The sequence below is a fragment of the Lithobates pipiens genome, unplaced genomic scaffold (assembly GCF_037356315.1).
Source record: "Lithobates pipiens isolate NorthernLeopardFrog02 unplaced genomic scaffold, aLitPip1_a1.2 Scaffold_16, whole genome shotgun sequence".
Taxonomy (NCBI): domain Eukaryota; kingdom Metazoa; phylum Chordata; class Amphibia; order Anura; family Ranidae; genus Lithobates; species Lithobates pipiens.
In genome coordinates, this window is record NW_027507748.1 from 156,117,386 (window position 1) to 156,136,437 (window position 19,052).

Below are 19,052 nucleotides of genomic sequence, written 5' to 3' on the forward strand. Positions count from 1 at the left end.
TCAGGAAGGGAGTAAAATCTTCCGGGGCTGAAGCGGACAATTGAGGCTTTACCTCCTCTTATTCTAAGACACAGGCTGGAGAAGGATAACACAGCCTGTGAATTGCAGAAATCTGCCCATGCCATGTTATTTCCACAAAATAATAAAGATTTCCTTTAAAATATGACAATTTAAAACAGTTTATTCATATGCTTTTTTATTTTTTTATTCTGAACATGTGACCAGCAGCAGATGGCTAGAAGCTCCTCCTACTTATGTTTCACTGCAGACAGGCTGGAAAAGATCTGGTTCAATATTTGCCTTTAGTAAATCAACCCCTGTGTGTTTAGTATCACTTTAAAGTCTGGTTGCAAAATTTTAAAAATCACATCTCACATGATGTGAGACATGAATGTCTGTGCAATGCAACCAAAACGCACATTAGCGCTATAGGTGCGTTAACACGTGTTAAGGTTGCTGTGGAACTGGACCAGGGGTCAAGTCCTGGGGAAAAAAGTGTGAGAACTCCCACCCAACATCCACTCCCACACAAAAAAAAAAGAGAAAAAAATAGGACATCGGGGCACATCAGGGCAGGGGGCATATCAGGGCATGGGACACATCAGGCCACATGGCACATCAGGGCACGGGGCACATTATGGCACATCATGGGGCACATCAGAGCACATTATGGGGCATGGGGCACATCAGGGCATGGGGCACATAGCACATCAGGGCATGGGGCACATCGGGGCACATTATGTGGCACATAGCACATCAGGGCACATTATGTGGCACATAGCACATCAGGGCACATTATGGGGCACATAGCACATCAGGGCACATAGCACATAAGGGTGTGGGGCACATCAGGCCACATGGCACATCAGGGCACATCAGAGCATGGGGCACATCAGGGAACATTATGGCACATTATGGGGCACATAGCACATCAGGGCATATTATGGGGCACATAAGGGCACATAGCACATAAGGGCACGGGGCACATCGGGGCATGGGGCACATCAGACCACATGACACATCAGGGCATGGGGAAACGTTGGCACATGGGGGCACATTATGGCACATTATGGGTCACATAGCACATCAGGGCACATTATGGCACATCAGGGCACATTATGGGGCATATAGCACATCAGGGCACATAGTACATAAGGGCACAGGGCACATCAGGCCACATGGCACATCAGGGCATGGGGCACATTATGGGGCACATAGGACATCAGGGCAGGGGGCACATTATGGCATGGGGCACATCAGGGCACAGTGGGGCACATAGGACATCAGGGCAGGGGGCACATTACGGCATGGGGCACATAATGGGGCACATAGGACATCAGGGCAGGGGGCACATTACGGCATGGGGCACATAATGGGGCACATAGGACATCAGGGGGCACATTTGGGCATGGGGCACATTGTCATCTTACTAGCCAGTATGCAGAGTAGCGCAGGAAGCATCTCTCTGTAGTAAGTTCTCCCTCACTTCACACAGCACTGTTCGCTTTCCGGCGGCCCCTCCTCTCTTCTCGTCTATCCCCATTGGCTTGTGACATCATCTGGGATAGACCATAGACGAGAAGAGAGGAGGGGCCGCCGGGGAGCGAACAGTGCTGTGTGAAGTGAGGGAGAACTTACTACAGCCAAACGCTTCCTGCGCTACTCTGCATACATCTCATTCGGGCGGTTTGAGTCCTGCAAAGGGAACGGCGTTCCCGCTGTGAAAATAGTGCAGGGACGCCGTTCCCACGCGTTCCCGCAGGACTCGAGCCCTGAACTGGACACTTATGTGAAAGAACCCTCATGATCAAATTTCATATACTGATTAATGCATGTTGCATGTACCGGCTATCTGTATTTCCAGCATGTTCGCTTATCAACTAATACGACATAAGAGATGACATTTGAAGAGTGCTAATAGTGTGCAATCAGAGCATAGCTACCATAAATCATTAGAAGAGCTTTGCCCTACCCTGAAAACTTTGCCAGGAATAATAATTATGATATCTAATTTTGCTATGGGGCCCAATGATCTGTAGTTACGCCCTTCGTTGCTCAATATCTACATTACTTATTTGCATTACTCAGCCAACATTTAGATGCAAATCTTGTGTGGGAAGGGAGGAACGGGAGCAAGCACAAAGATTTTCTAACATGTAGGAAAATCTATGTGTACAATTACACTTCCCACACTTGCAAATGCTTCACTCACTGAAAATGCTGGTTGTCTATCTGTCTTTGTTGTCAAAAGTTTGATTCACTGACCAGAAACAAGCATGAAGCCACTAAAGGCAGACACAAGCCAGTTCTGTGGCTCATAAAGTATTTAAGGCTTATGCCGCGTACACACGATTGGAAAATTGGCTAGCAAAAGACCAATGATAGTTTTTGGTCGGAAAATGCGCCCGTCTTTATATGCTCCATCAGAGTTTTGCTGGCCGAATTCCAGCCAGCAAAAGCTTGAGAGCAGGTTCTCAATATTTCGGTCGGGAAAAGTTCCCGATCGGAAATTCTGATCGTCTGTAGCAATTCCAACGCGCAAAATTCCTATGCATGCTCGTAAACAATTTGACGCTTGCTTGGAAGCATTGAACTTAATTTTCTCGGTTTGTCATAGTGTTGTACGTCACCGCATTCCTGACGGTTGAAAGTTCAGCAAACTTTTGTGTGACTGTGTGCATGCATGCCAAGCTTGAGCGGAATTCCATCGGAAAAACCATCCAAGATTTTTCTGATGGAAAATCCGCTCGTGTGTAATGTGGCATTAGACAACTAACAGAAGGAAAATCAAACCTCTGTATTTTTCTTATAAAGGGGTGTCCTATAAAGGGTAAAGAAACTTTTACACAAACTTTCTTTACCCGTTTGCCCCAACACCCCCAAGAAAGTGTTCCCATGTATTCTACCCCCTCATGATCTGATGTCCATGTCTGTGCAGTTTGCCCGGGAAATGGATTGGTTTCTATCAACCTACATGCCTCAATGCTGCGGGTCTCAGCATATCTAGGTAAATATAGCGCTTTGGGTGGGGTAGGATGGGCTGCTTAGGGAATGGAGGGAAAACGGGTAAGGACATAAACATAAAGTGAATAAACATAAAGTGAATAACTGTGGAGGTACATATATTTAGCCTTAAAGTGGAAATAAAGTCAAGTACTCACATCCGCTCTAGTGTTATAACATCCACGAGCTCCCTTGCTAGTGCAGACATCGCTTCCCTGGCTTATCCAGGGTGCGGAGTCTTTGACTGTGTTGATTGGCTGACACAGGATAATATAATTACTGGGCATACGCATGGGAAGTCATTCATCCTGGCATCAGGTGTGTTGATAATGTCCATTGCGCTGAGCATGCGCATCTCAGTGTGCATTCTAAAGATGAGTGTTTCATGTTTCTTTTGTATTTTTCTTTGTAACTTTTGTCCTAACTTTAGTTTATTTTTAAAGTTTTGGATAAGGAAGAAGGGTTAGAAACCCTGTAAAGTTTTTACTGGTATTTTGGGCTCTATTAGAGAACTTTCCTCTTCACATAAGACCCATTAATGTGCTTTAAGTTACAATAGCCCATTCATTTGCAAGGGCTGGCTAATGCACACACCACAAAAGGTGCATTTTTGGCAGCACAACACACAGGAATGCGATGCTGTAATTTGCATAGCACTACAACATAGGTCCTCTGGCTAACTGCACTCGGGTGCCATTCAGAACGAATGAATAAATTGTACTGCATCCTACCAATGCATGCATGTAGCCATGGCACAATAGTGTGATTGGGCCCTTACTGTCGCAGTAACAAGAGTTTCACTAAAGAGGGAATGAGGGAAAACTTGGAACAGGAACACAGATTTTTTTTTTTTTAATAGTGCAGTGGAAAGGCTAGAGCCCCTGTCAACTTTTTCTTGCTATCTGTGTCCCTGCCACATATTTTTCATTACTCCTGATGTTCCTGAAAACATTGTCACAATGAAAGTAATTGATGAGAAAAGAAGCCCCAGGCAGCAGAAAGAAATAAAAACTAAGTGTTTCTGATCTTTCCCCACTCTATTCTAAAAAACAAGTTTTGGCTGGGCATACACTTTAAAGGATCATTCTGTCTTCAGTCTACCTGACCCATAGACTTACATTTAGGTAGAAGAACAAGTACACAGGAACATACACACACATACGTTTTTTAAATTATACACAGAAACATGTTTGTGACAACATTAACACGTGTACATGTACTGCCTGGACCTACCTGCATTTACTTCTGCCCCTGAGTGCCTAGGCAGAACTGTAGATCTCGGGCTCAGGCTGTATACAAGTCCTCAACTCCTGTCCAAGAAGCAATTAAGCATAGCCCCTTCATTTCCAAACCTCACCCCGGCCATTATGTACCTCCGTGGGTCTGGCTTCCCAGAACAATTCTCCCAGAGATGACATCATTTCATCCTGCCTTGCTGCTAAGGCAGGCCATACTCGGTTCGAATCTTGGCCAGTTCAGCAGAACCGGCCAAGATTTCAATTGTGTATGGACAGGCTGAATGTACTAAGTTGATTGATCGATCAGCTTGGGTACAACCAGCATGGCAGGTTTTACCTGCGATTATTGCTAGTGACTGCTATAGCCGCTCGCATTAAAGTGGACCTTTAGTCATTTTTTCATCTGTTAAATCTTCTGCCCTTGTTGTTTTAACGTTGGATAGTAAAACATTTTTTTTTCTGCCAGTAAATACAGCCAACTTCCCATTTCTTGTCTGGTAAAAAGCCTAGGATTATGACATCATGCACAGCTCTCTCTCTCACTCTGGTAAGAGTTTTCCAGGAAGAGAGGGGAGTGAGTCATAAGAGGGCCAATGAGAGCTGCATAGCTGGAGGTGTGCCTCTGTGTAAATCCAGGAAGTGAACAGGCAGCAGCTTCAGCTGCCCACAGTTAAAATGGATGCAGACAGACTCAGTGGAGGGAGATTTCTGCAGCATATTTGGCAAGTACGGAATCACAGCAGGAGGGATTCCCACATCAACACTGTCTGTGTTGATGGGGATTTCGAGCAAATTTCTTTCCTGCAAGCAGTGGTTGCAGGAAAGAAATTCACTCTTTGTATGGCTGGCCTAAGACGTTGCTCATACAGACGCCCCTTACCTTCATGGGCAGTTTTTTTTTTTTGGTTAAGGTAAACTAACCCTTTAAACTGTTAAAATTCTGATTTCTAAACAACTAAACGGACTATACAGTAGTTTGCTTTCATAAGCTCACGCCGGTTGTTTTTTGGTCCCAAGGCTAATGTGCAGGAAGAAGTGATTTGCTGGATTGCCCAGCGATTCCCGCAGTCTATCATTTATCAATAAAACACAGACTTCAGATTGTTTTATATATAAAAGTTTTATTTCAGGACAGCGTGTGGACATTTCAGCAGCCCACGTGACTGCACAGAGCCCTCATTGCTGCTGCTTTACTTTAATTCTTTTTTTTTTATTCACTTGACATGGCTTATTAGTAATAGCAGAGATTTAATCAAAGCAAATCTGTACAATGTCCTTACTGAAGGAAAGATCTGCTATTGGTGATGGGGAATGAATAGGGAGTATGGCATGCGAAATTGTGATGTACCATGCAGTTTGTCACATAACTGTTGCTTCATAACTGTTCCCATGCCAAATCTAAAGAGCTAAAATGATGCACTTCAGTCAACTATAGACAAAGAAAAAGACGTATATGGGCTGTATAGAAATACTAATACCCAATAACTAGTTTTAACTCCATCCAAAGATTTAGGTCAAGTGGAAGAGTCAGAATGCTGGACAAGGATCATTACCTGGTCCCCAGATTACTGTAGAACTTGGCTATTCCTATAGAATAATCACCAAGTCTCAGAATACTGTACAAGAAGAACTTGAAATCCCGGAGCTTATTTATGTCTAGGGGGCCAGATAAAGAAGTTTTACTTACCTGATCCTCTACTCCAGTAGGCTCCTTAGTGCTGCTAGACTGGTCCCCACAGCCTCTTCTCCCCTGTAATCCAGCAGTTGAATACCATCTAACAGACTAATGCCGCGTACACACGGTCGAATTGTATGACGTACTTAGTCCGTTGAAACACATTTCAACGGACAATCCGCTTGTGTGTGGGCTTCAGCGGACTTTTTCAGCGTGCAGTCCGGAGTACTAAGAATTTCGGTTTGCACAACAATCTTTCCGTCGTACTTTGGTTTCAGCGGACAATACGGTCGTCAGTATGCTAGTCCGACGGACTAAGAATGGCGCATGCCCAGAAAGGATTTACAGGGCGGAAGCGCTCTGTCTTGTAAAACTAGTGTTCGTATTGAAGCTAGCATATTCGTCATGCTGCTAATTTTGTGTTTTTTTAATATAGCACATTCTTTTCTTCTTCATAATGCAAGAAAAGTGAAGTTGCTTTGCTGCTTATATTCACACAGAGTTATCACAAATGTCTTTATTCATCCTCATCCTATGATTAATATTCCAATTCGAGAATAAATTAAAAAAACAAAAACGGACGAATTAAGCTGAAGTCTGAAAAGCGCGAATCGTCTCTAACCAAACTTCCACTAACGCAAAGTCAGCAGAAGGAGCCCAAAGGGTGCTTTGCTGTGTCTTGGACTTCCTATTTCTAGTCCCGTCGTACGTGCTGTACGTCATCGCGCAAGCTTTCGGCGGACTGTTTGTGTATCCGTGTGTGGCCAAGTCCGTTCGGTAGAAAGTACGCCGGATTGTCCGCCGGATTGTATGACGGACTAAGTACGTCATACAATTTGATCGTGTGTACGCGGCATAAGACTGATGGAGAGCCCAATAATGGACATGAGGATGTCAAGGGACAGTTCACTGCTTAAGCATAGAGGAGCACCACCTGCTGGAGGAGCAGGAATCAGGTAAGTAAGAGCATTTTTCCTGTTCCCTAGACAGAAACATGCAGTCAACCCTTTTCATTTTCCCAGAGTTGGGCTTTAAGCAAGATCATATCTTTGTGTTCATAATAAAAAGGCCGGATATGGCACCTATTTCGAAGCCGCCAACATGTTTACGGAGCGGACTGGTGTGTTAGTTCATTTTACATTGTGCTTAATGTAATAAGTTGCCGCATTAATGAGACTATTGCTTGTATTGTACTGAAAACCTTTAATAAAAATTATTGAAACATAATAAAAAGGCCTTGTTATAAGGCTAGGTTCAGTCATATGTTCACCTAAAGTTCTTGGTTAGGATTAAACTTAGATTAGTGTGTGGCCATCCCTGTACAACAGAAGTCAGTTGTTAGATGGTGAATGTTCAATTTTGAAAACGTTTGTGGATCAGCAGCTGCAGTCCCCGATCAATGTATTCTGACAGTGCCGGGTCCCACTGTCAGAACACAATGTCCTGGCGGAGAGTTTGGATTACCTCCATCCATCTCACTTGTGTGGATGGAGGAATCTGTTTGTCTCTTTTTGTTAAGCCTGCTGGCTGAATAAAAAAATAAAATGGATCATCTATGGCCAGCTATACTGAGAAGTAAACCATAGTTACGACTCTATGTATCTCAAACAAAATATATGACATATAAAGAGTTAGAGGACTAATTTACTATATATATATATATATATATATATATATATATATATATATATATATATATATATATTCCCAAAGCTGTAAAAAAGAGTTATTAATAACATTAAAGGGGAAGTACAGCTAATCTGGATAATCCTTGCTAAAATAACCATGAGATAAGGTGAAGCAAAGCTGTTAAGAATGATTCCACATCAAACCTAAAACAAACTCCTGCTCGTGGGTACCATTGTTTCCTGTGAGGACAGTGTTGGAGGAGGGGACTCCTGCGTTTTAATGCACACAGCATTCAGAAAGAAGGAGGCAATTTTGCGTTTGCTTGTAAATATTTTATCCTACACATTCACCTAGTTTTATGCGTTCTTGGCAGCAATCCTTTATCTGCATGCCATATGTATGTACAGTATATGATACAATGCAGATTTTTTGTGTCGGCGTAGAAAAATATGGAGTGTGTGCACATACCCAATACAATGTTTTTCTCTTGTAACCCACCATGGTTCATATTGTATAATATTGTATCATATTGTATAATACATGATCACTACACTACAAAGAGATTTTTTCAAACAAATGGGCATTCATGTAATCATATGAAAATATATGAGCATAATACAGTAACCGTTTACATTTAGTAATCCTCTTTTACTGCTATGACACCATTTCAGTGCTTAAAGTGAACCTGTTAAGTCCTACAATGTGTGCAAATTAAGAATACTAGTTAAGTACAAGTACTCCCTGGATCTACCTGTATTTACTTCTGTCCCTGAGTGCCTAGGCAGAACTATGGATCTTGGGTCCAGGCTGTATACAAGTCCTCAACTCCTGTCCAAGAAGCAATTTAGCATAGCCCCTCCAGTTCCAAACCCCACCCCTGCCTTGTTATAATACTATTATAACCGTCATTGTCTAGTTGAGGATCTGGTATGGGACGGTTAAATGGCAGGGGCAAGGCTTGGAACAGGTTCCTCCCACAAGCTGCTTGCACATTCCCAGTCGTCTTAGTTAACATAGTCACTTACTTTGCAAAAGTTTTATATTAGTATTGTGTAGAACAGGAGAGCATGCTTGTGTCCTCGTCTTAGAAAGTACCTTTTACTAAAGAATGAAACCCTCACACCGGTCTGTAAAAAAAAATCAGATTAGGTGCTATGCAGGGCTGAAAGAGACTGCATTTTACAAATGGCCAAGGAACAGCTATGAAGTACAGCTAATATGATAAAAAATGTAAACATGGACACAGCAGGAGTGCTTATTCACAGGATTCTGTGTTAACCCTTGGTAAATTGAGTATTGTGTATTCTACTCTATTGCCTGCAAGAGATATACTGTATGGACTACTGTTAGCCAGGGCCCACAATCTTCAAAAGGAAGAGACACAACACCAAGGTTTCTAAAAGAAAAACTATAATGGTTTGGGGTTTATTTATATTTTACATTTTTAAAGTGTATCTATAGTAAAAAACCTTTTAAGCCGTGAATAAAGTGTAGACGAGGATTTGAAGCCCATGTTGGGCCAAAGCTCCATTAAAGATTTCATCTCTAACTGTCCCAAGTGACAACATTTTTACTAAACAAGAATTGAGTAATGATCTCAAACAGTAACATAGGCAGAAATAAAGTTATTTTTATTGGTAGAAAAGGAGAAGGCCAAAACCTCTGTCGGTTTTTTATTACTGTTTATATCCTTGTTGCAGTCAATTCCAGTCTGGTGAAATTGTTGTCAAAGTAGCAGTATGTAGGCATCTCTTTAACAGAGCCCCAGATGGTAGTAAAACTCCAGCAGGGTTTCTAATTCTTCCAGACTATCCAAAACAAATCTGTTCTTTATATATTAACTATTTACAGCAAATCTTTGTTTTACAAATAAATATTTAATACAGGATGCACCCATGATACTGGCATCACAGAGCATTCTGGGTTTTCTAAAGAGGGAGCACAGCATTAGCTGTTTACTTTCACTCTGTTTCCAACCAAAAATCTGTATAGACATTTGGAAAGATACAAAAGAGAGGGGGTTGAGTCACTGATCTGATCTGTGTAGGAAAATCAGTTTGAGCTATTGCGCTCTGTAAACAGGCTTTTGCAGAATCTTAGATCAGGAGAACCTGGAAAATGTAATAGAGGCTCACACCCCCAACTGCTTGCTGCATATGAAAGTAAACAAATATTCATATGCAATATTTTATATTTGCCTAAAAAAAATTTAATCTTTTTTTTAAATCCTCACCATAATAAATGACATATATACAAAACCACTATATATTCACTTTAAATGTGTAACTATATATTCACTTTAAATGTGTACTTGGTAACACATGAATATATCAGGTACCCCAAAACACAGCTTGATGTTCATTCTCTTCCTTTTGAGAAGATTTTTACTGCCTCTGATCTCAGTTAAAAATATGCATTATAAAAGTTCTCAGTACAAAATAAAACCATGCTCAAAGTGTTCCTGTTCTAGCAGATGCTTTGAGATGTGCTTTCCTACTGATAAATGGAAGAAAAATATGTGGGATAACCCCATCTGTGCATATGTTTCTACAATGATAAGTTCAGAATTCCATCATGATCCTAAGTGAGACTGTGCAGATGACAACGAATTAAAAAAAAGAATCAGATTATCCATAATTAAACACTGTGTACATTCCACGTCAGACTGTCCGTAGGAATAGACACCTTTTGTTTCTCTTAACTATACACACTTACGTTTTAGTCCCCATTCTGTTTATCCTATATACAAATGTAAACTATACAAGATCTGTTTTAAATACATATGTATAAGAATCTAAGTATTTCCTACTAGGCCATGCATGAGGTATGATGACATAATTGTACAGTAACTTCAGTCAGATGAATGGCTCTTTAACCCCTCACATATCTCAGTGAAGGTAAGACTCCAAGAACGTTTTCAGTCTGGTGGGATAGTCCGTCATTACACCGGTGGCACCCAAATCAAAGGCTCTTTTATATTCTTCTTCATTGTTCAACACCCAGATGTACACCTAAAAAACAGAACAAACAAGTTTTTGTGAGTTTGATTTCACATATGTTTCAGTTGTTTTACACTAAAATTACACATTAAAAGGCTTTCATGTTGGAAACTCCCTGATAAATAATATTCTGTTTTCTTCAGAAGCTACAATGCAGTTGCATATAGATTTACATTTCCCCTTGTACATAATACAGGGATCCCCTGCCTGTCTGAGCCTCACCATAGCCATCTGTGGAAGCAGAGAATCTCAAACCTTGCAGGAATGTACCCCGAGACTGGGCAGGCCACTTGATATCACTGGTGCCTTTGGTGTCAATTGGTTTATTTGGCACTGTAGAGTTCTTTTAGAGCAGGGGTCCCCAACCCCTGGGCCGCAGACTGGTACTGGTCCATGGCCTGCTGGGGGCTGGACCGCGTGGCGGTGTGGCAGGTGAATGAGCCAGCACAACCTGCTCTGCCACCCTCCAACCACCAGAAGGCAACTGCTCCCAGTGCCACTACTCCTTTTATTCTCTGTGGCCATCAAGGAGAAGGGGAGGGAGGAAAGCTGATCAGGCACAGGCTCTCATAGAGCACTGGTGAGACCCAGGTGACTCCCCCAATACCCCGGCCACATACAACCCCGAGGTGACAGGTGACAAAAACCCATCAGATGCCCTCATGCTTTTGCTCAGATCTTCGATTTCTGGATCAGCCATGCTGGTGAATATATGGAAAAAGTTTGAACTGCTCACTCCCCCTTCACCGTTTTTTTTTGTAGGTGGTCATTATGCCTCCTTGCAATCACTGTTACTCTCTAGCTGACAACAAATATCACTCCTTTCCCCTGACTGTTTTGGCTCATCCACAATGTGAGCTAACAATTATGGCTTAATCAAAGTGATATCTCCCTGGTCTGTGGAGGGTCTGTCTTCTGTGCAGTCGGTCCCTGGTGCCACGGACGTTGGCGAACACTGCTGTAGAGTACTGTATAATTAAAGCTGAATTTTAGGTATGAATATTTTTGTATAGTTACATTGGTCCAGCTTGAACCAATGTTAAGTATGTATATGCCATATCTGCAGTATCCCCATAGAAGCTGGTAATCATTGTAGCAGTCTTCAGGGTCACGTGCAAAACGGCTACCGTACTGCTTATGGAACACTGGAAGTCACTCTCTCTGCACAAATGCCATTCAAAGAACACTTTGGATTTTCACAATGAATGCAAAATGTTTTCTGATTGGATGAAGTGTAAATTGTGTTCAATCAGAGAAAGCTTTGCATCCATGGAGAAAATACAAAGATCCCTGAATGACAGTAAGGCCGAGCAAACTATGCAACAGGCAAGTCCCTTGGCATGGGATCTGAAAGCTAGTGGAGATCACTGGGGCCAAATACAGTGATTTCAAGCATCCACAGGGATATGACAGATGAGATATGGCATATACATGCTTTCGTTGATCCAGCTTGGGACAATTGCCATACCTTAAAAGAAAAGTTCTGAAAGAAAAAAGATTGCTATATGTTCCCCAATGCCAGGAAATATGAAGTTTTCACTGGCTTCCAGATTGGGGAGATGGATGGGCAATTTAAAGAAAAGTACACAATGCTTTAAGTGGTATTAAACCTAAAATCAAAAATGTAATGTATTTTAGCTTACCAATTCTTAGATGTGGTTGGCTATATTATTTTTATTTTTTGTTAGATGTGTTTTACTGTATTTTTACCTGGTGATGCAACCCGTAACGCACTTCATGTCTTAGGGTGTCTCCTCTCTAGATGGAGGAGCAACAGAGACACCCCTGGACAACAGCAGTGTCAGTCTGTTGAGGGGGTAGTGTTAGATGCACTAAATACACTTGACTAACTAATTAAAATGGAACTAAACCCACCCAACCAAACTGTCAAGCCATCAAACGGCTGGTGTCGTAACAAATTAAATGTGCAGCACCATGGCAGCTACAGATCAAACCAAAGCTTATAGCAACTTCCTTGGCAGTAAGGAATAGGAAAGTTTAGTTTTGGTTTAAAGCCAAACTTCAGCTAACACTTTATAAGCAGTTACAGCAACAATTTTCTTCATTTGGGATAAAGGTTTTACATAAATTAATTAAAGCGGATCATTGTTAGCACCACTGTCAGTGCTCAATGGTTGGGCTCCACCCTCTAACAGCCACTTTTGCTTCTGCAACTTGGTCTGTTAAAGTAAGTTGGAAAGTAACAGACTCACTGCCTGGATCACCAGATGGAAAAAAAGCCTAAAGCAAACTCATGCTGCCACATGCCACCACGTTATAGATTGATATCTGCAATATATTACATTTTTGTTTTTGCATTTAGAACCACTTTAAAGGCCAGTTCACACCCCCATGCAGTCCAGTGTGTTTTTTTTTTCTGCATCAAAAATGCATGGAAAGTAGGTTATATGATTTTCAATGGCATAGTTCACACCAGTGCTTGCAGTTCAAGAAAAAAAAAGGTCAAACATGCTGCATCTTTCCTGCACTGAACTGTACTGAAACGCTGTAAAAATGCACCAGAACGCACCGAAATGCACCAAAAATGCACCGGAACGCACATGTCCTCATCAGTCCCTAACCTGTCCACTTTTAGGAGATCCCTGAAATTGTATTCAGGGAAGCCTATCCCACACCCACCTAACAAATGTCCCCGAGCCACCCCCATCAAATCATTCCCCGCATCTATTACCTTTTGTACCACTACCCCCTCCCTTTAGAATGTAAGCTTCATGAGCAGGGCCCTCCTGTACCTTTTGTATTGAACTGTACTGTAATTGTGTTGCCCCCCCCCCCATACATTGTAAAGTGCTGCGTAAACTGTTGGCGCTATATAAATCGTGTATAATAATAATTTACAGTTAAGAAGAGAAAGGGGAAAATGCACTGGACTGCATCAAAAATGCACCAAAAACGTATCAAAAACTAACTGGAACACATCAAAAACGTGTCAAAAACGCGCATGCAGAAAAAGCATCTGGAACGCATCCAGACTGCTTTTCTATGGTGTGAACTGGCCCTAAGGATTTTTATAAACACGCTATTTCTCAGTAAATTGCACCCACCCCATTTATGAATTGGAAAGCTGCAAATTAATATATTTTTGGGGGGGTCCAATACCGCTTTACCTCTGTCTGCTATAAAGTGAACCTGTTACTTTGTCTATTTTGGGTAAAATAATGGTTTGGATTAAGCAAGTTTTAAAAGCGGACTCCTGCTTGACCAACCTCATGTACTAATCACTTCCATCCAACCTTCATATAACAGCAGGACCCTGCCTAATAAAATATCTTTTTCAAATATAAGGAGATGTTCTGAATTTTATAAAGAACGCATCCCTGTCCCTCCCCCTTCAGTAATTAAATGTAGAGAGAAATGGTTGGAGGAGGTCCCAGACTTGACTGGGGAGGACTGGGAAGATATGTGGAGTTTTGCCTTTACTCACTTGGTGTTGGCAAGAATAAGGTTAATTCAACTCAAGTTCCTACACAGGATATATTATACCCCAGCAAAATTGTCCAAAATCTACCCTCAGGTTTCATCAGAGTGTTGGCAATGCTCCTACTCCCCAGCTAACTTCAGGCATGGCTTTTGGTAGTGTCCAATGGTTCAGGACTTCTGCAGAATCCTGCAATGTATAACTGAGGTAACTTCCTTACCAATGCCAATGATGGCGACAGTCTGTCTTTTTGGTCTTGTGGAAGGTATGGTGCCCACCAGGGCACAATGCACTCTACTTAGTCTAGTGCCATTTTCCGCACACAAGGCATTGGTTCTGTACTGACACAACTTTTTTGTATTAATTAATTTTGTTTTTTTGCCGGCAATGCTTTTTTTTATACATTCAACTGTCAGTGGGGAACCCCGCTGACAGCTGATGACTTGTTGGTTGTTAGGGATGCAGCGACCGGGTTCCTGCGCTCCCATCCTTAGTAACTAACTATATATAGTGTGTTTAAAGAGAAAAAAAAAACGTATGCATGCAAAAATGCATAAAAAAAACTAGGGTTTAAAAATGCACTGCAAAATGTGCATGTGTGTGTGTGGGGGGGGGGGGGGGGGGGGTTCTCCTTACTTGCATGTTTTGTAGTTACATTTTTGAGCCCTGCGTATTCTATGCAATACCAATAAACAAAAATTTTCAAAAAATAAAATACAATATTATGAGAAAATGATGTCAGTTCTTTGGGGGTCGTTGTGGTCACTATTTTAGGAAGAAAACACATCGTACCTGAATTCCCCTGGCTTTCAAGTGCTCAAACAGACATTTTCTCATCAATAAACTAGAAGAGAAAAGAAAAAGGTTTAATCACCAAAAATGCAAAATTTCTGACATGTTTTCCTGGGAAAAATAGATTTATTCTGAAGTGCAGAGACTGGATACAAAGGAATGACAGGATTTCAGTATGAACAGAAAATATATATAATAGAGTATGGTATTAATGTGTACAGTATGATTATTGTGAAAAAGGCGCTATTGTAATAACATTTAGCTTTACCCAGAATAGTTTTTTTTTTTTTTTAGTAACACTATAGTTTCTGTATTGCTTAAATTAGGCTGCCCAGATATGCCTACTCCCAAAGGTATGCTGTGGTATGATGTGGACATGACTAGTAAATAGACAGACTATTTATTTTAATGCTGACTGCCGAAAGCTAATTTATGCCATTATTTGAATTTATTCTTTTATTTCACCACTAGAGGGAACCATTATCCCTATTGTAGAAAAAGAGTGACACTCGTTCCTGGAAACCAACCAAACATCATTGTTGACAGTAAACTCACTTGCCCTGCTTGGTAAAAAGTGAAGCAATGTGTTCAGAGCATTAGCCATCAATAAGCTATTTCTTTTTTTGTGAACACTGAAAAGTAAACCATATAGTATATATCTGCACATTATTTAAAGCATGCCTGTCGACAGATTGTTGGCGTATTGCCACGGTCCTGCAGACTGTTATGTAGCTGTCTGCTTGTACCTCCAATATGGGCAGGCAGTTACACACTGAAGGAAGGAAGCTCAATTAACTACCTAGAGCAATCAACAGTACTCTGGTAGTTCATTGAGAGCTACAAGCCAACAGCCGCAAAGGCTGTCAGTACTTGTAGATGCTTCTCTCACAGAACACTGTAAATTAGAGCTGCACGATTCTGGATAAAATGAGAATCACAATTTTTTTTGCTTAGAATAAACATCACAATTCTCTACCTATTCTCGGCGTAACATCATCTTTTACATTGTACAAAAAAATTGGGCTAACTTTAATATAGATGTCTGCTTATCCCACTTTCCTGGCAACTAGGGAAAAGACACGCTCCCCCACCCCCCCCCCCCCCAAACACCTGCCAACACTGAGAAACCTTCAGAAATAGCTAAAACAAATCCCTTAACACCTCCTGAGGGGCTGTAGGCTCCAGATTTTGTGTTGCATGGCTTTGCCCCCCCCAATCTAAGTTGTGCCCCCCCCAAAGCCCCCTGACCACCCCCTCCACCCTGGATGCTATGCCGGCTGCTGAGCTCCTTTGCCATTATGGCACTCTATACTGCTCCTCCTCTGCAGGACTGAAATCACATTCCTTTACAACACAGCCTTCACAAGGTGTATCTGCCTACTGCAACTACACAGCTGTTCCGACCAGAGAATTTCACAGATAAGAACTGCAACATAAAAGCCAGATACACCCTGTGAAGGCTGACAGACTGTGTGTAAAGGAATGTGATTCCAGCCCTGTGTAGTGTGGAGGGGAGGAGCTGTACACAGTGCTGGGATGGGAAAGGAGCTCTGACCTGCTAGGGGTCCCTGTCCTCTGATTCTCCAGCGGTGATCCCTGTCCTCTGATTCTCCAGCGGTGATCCCTGTCCACTGATGTAAGGAGGAACTCTGGCAATTCAAAACTCTTAAGCCACTTGGCGTATCTTGGCGTGTGGTGGGTGTATCTGCACACACGGTGGAAGTGGTGGGTGGTAGTGGGGCCATGTCAACTTTTGCATTGGGGCCCACAAGCTTCAAACTATGCCTCTGCCTCCAGCTGTTGCAAAACTACAAGTTCTATCATGCCTCTGCCTGTGGGAGTCATACTTGTTAGACCCCATACACACTATTAGAGTTTACCAAAACCATATAATATGAGGTTAAACCTTAAAGCGGGAGTCCGCGTTTTTTTTTTTTTTTAAAGCCAGCAGCTACCAATACTGCAGCTGCTGACTTTTAAAATAGTGACCTGTCCAGCGCGCCCGCGATGTCGGCACCCGAAGCCGATCCCTCGATCGTCTCTCGGGTGCTGCCGCTGCCATCTTGGGTATGGGAATCAGGAAGTGGAGCCTTTCGGCTTCATTTCCCGGTTCCCTACTGCGCATGCGCGAGTCGCGCTGCGCAATAAGGATGGACCCGCTGCCTCTGGGATCTGTGTGTTTCCCAGCAGGCAGCGGGGGACTTTCGGAAAGGGGCGTTAGGGTGGACCTCCGCTTTAAGAGTTTCAATTTGTATGCAATCAGGCAGGCCCTTGCACTACATGGTTTTGGTGAATTTGGAAGAAAAAAAATCTGCGGAAAATCATAACGGTCAGACTTGCAATGCCTCATGGGACTCATGTTGTGATAAATGTTGCCGTCTTTTTTTTTTTCATTTGACAGCTCTGAGCAGAGAACAGCTCTGTACTAGTTACATAAATCGGGGGAATAGCCGGATTAAGATCTTGAGGGGGGTTGTTGAATCGAGATCACAATTTTTTAAGGATTAATTGTGCAGCTGAATGAATGTTATTTTATTGTTACAGTGAGCGGGGGGAGAAAATCCCCCGCTCACTGTCAAAACAGGGCCTCGGGGGGAGAGGAAGATAGGGGTGTTGTAACAGGTTACACAAGGTAAACTTATCCTTTACGCTATAGTAGAATATTTACTTCAAATCTCTTTAAGGAATGTATATTGCCACACAATACAGCAGGAATAAGGGGATACATATTTCACCTTTTCACATGTGAATGGTGATAAATAATAAAATGGCTTTCTTTTTTTTAACAGAAGTTAAAGCCTAACTTTGAGTAAAGCAGGGGAGGAGAAGAAGAGCCTCTGTCATGTATGTTTGTTAAGAAAATAGAGTAACATCAATGCCGATATCATGGTTTGGGAAAATCAAAATCATAAAAATGTCTGTTCTTCCGAAATTTTTATATTTATTCAGAACTCTCCCGATTCATATTCCTGCATATTTTCTTAGGCTGATTCAACAAAAAGTAATGAAATTTACTTGGGGGAAAATAAAACCCAGACTTCACAAAAAAACACTTGTTCTCCCCAAAGCTTTGGGTGGTTTGGGATTTCCATACTTTAACATATATTATCAGGCAGCTCAATTATCTCAATTAACAAAATATCACTCTTCTACAGAGATTCCAAAACAATATATTATGGTTACAACCTGCGGATCGTAAGTCTATAAATAACCCCATTTCTAAGCACTCTCTATCTATATGGGATAGGTATAGAAATTCACATGGTCTGCAATCTCCACAAAATCCGCTATTATCTTTCCACAAGAATCCGACTTTTTACCCAGCCTGGAAATATCCCAAAACCTTTAAAGCTTGGTCTAAGGCTGGTATCACTTGTCTATATAATTTAACTTCAACTACATCAATAAAATCTTTTACAGATCTATGTGAATTATATAAGCTTCCACAATCAGAAATATTCAGATATCTCCAAATCAAAATTTTTTATACTCCTCTTCTCAATTTAAATGTAAACTTACATAATATTTCTCAATTTGAAAGATTTTGTCTCAAGGAACCACATTCTAAAGGTTGTATTACATCATTGTATACACAATTGATATCTAATTCTAATACTGTTATACCTAAATATGTGGCCAAGTGGGAAAAAGATTTGGATTGTACGATTGATTCTAGGTCTTGGTCCAACATATGGTCTTTCACAAAATCTTCCTCTATAAATATATTGGCGTCTGAATCATCATATAAAGTTCTCACACGCTGGTATTTGGTTCCTGCGAGAATCGCCAAATTCTCAACAGACAACACTGGCCTCTGCTTTCGTGGCTGTCCAGAAAAAGGTACCTATATACATACCTGGTGGCATTGCCCAATTGTACAATCATTTTGGAAAAAGATCTTTCTGATAATTACAACATTTTTTGATCGTCCAATTTTTCCAGACCCAATTATAGCTCTCCTTAATTTAAAACCAGCCTTTCTGAATCAGAAACAATTCAAATTAGTTCTTACACTCCTGATAGCCACAAAGCAGACTATAGCCAATGCGTGGAAAACAGATGTGGTGAATATTGCAGAAACCAAACGTAGAATGAATCAATCTTTCATCCATGCTAAAATGGACGCTATAGATAAAAACCAGATGACAAAGTTTGATATCATATGGAAACCCTGGATTAAATATTATACGTCAGATAATATTGATAACCGAGTTTTATTGTTATGGTGATTAAGATTTTTTATAGAATTACAACATTAGCTGATATATAAAACCTCC

General features: G+C 41.4%; 1 protein-coding gene across 1 annotated transcript in view; it reads right to left on the reverse strand.

The window, feature by feature from the left end:
* Positions 1-5,342: 5,342 nt before the first annotated feature.
* GDPD1 (glycerophosphodiester phosphodiesterase domain containing 1) overlaps positions 5,343-19,052 on the reverse strand; it is a 162,828-nt gene continuing 149,118 nt past the window's right edge. The window contains exons 9-10 of the mRNA XM_077480689.1: positions 14,776-14,827; positions 5,343-10,556 (exon numbers count right to left, since the gene is read on the reverse strand). Coding sequence (XP_077336815.1) covers positions 10,434-10,556; positions 14,776-14,827 — 175 coding nt within the window. The 3' untranslated portion in view covers positions 5,343-10,433. The remainder of the gene's footprint in view (positions 10,557-14,775; positions 14,828-19,052) is intronic.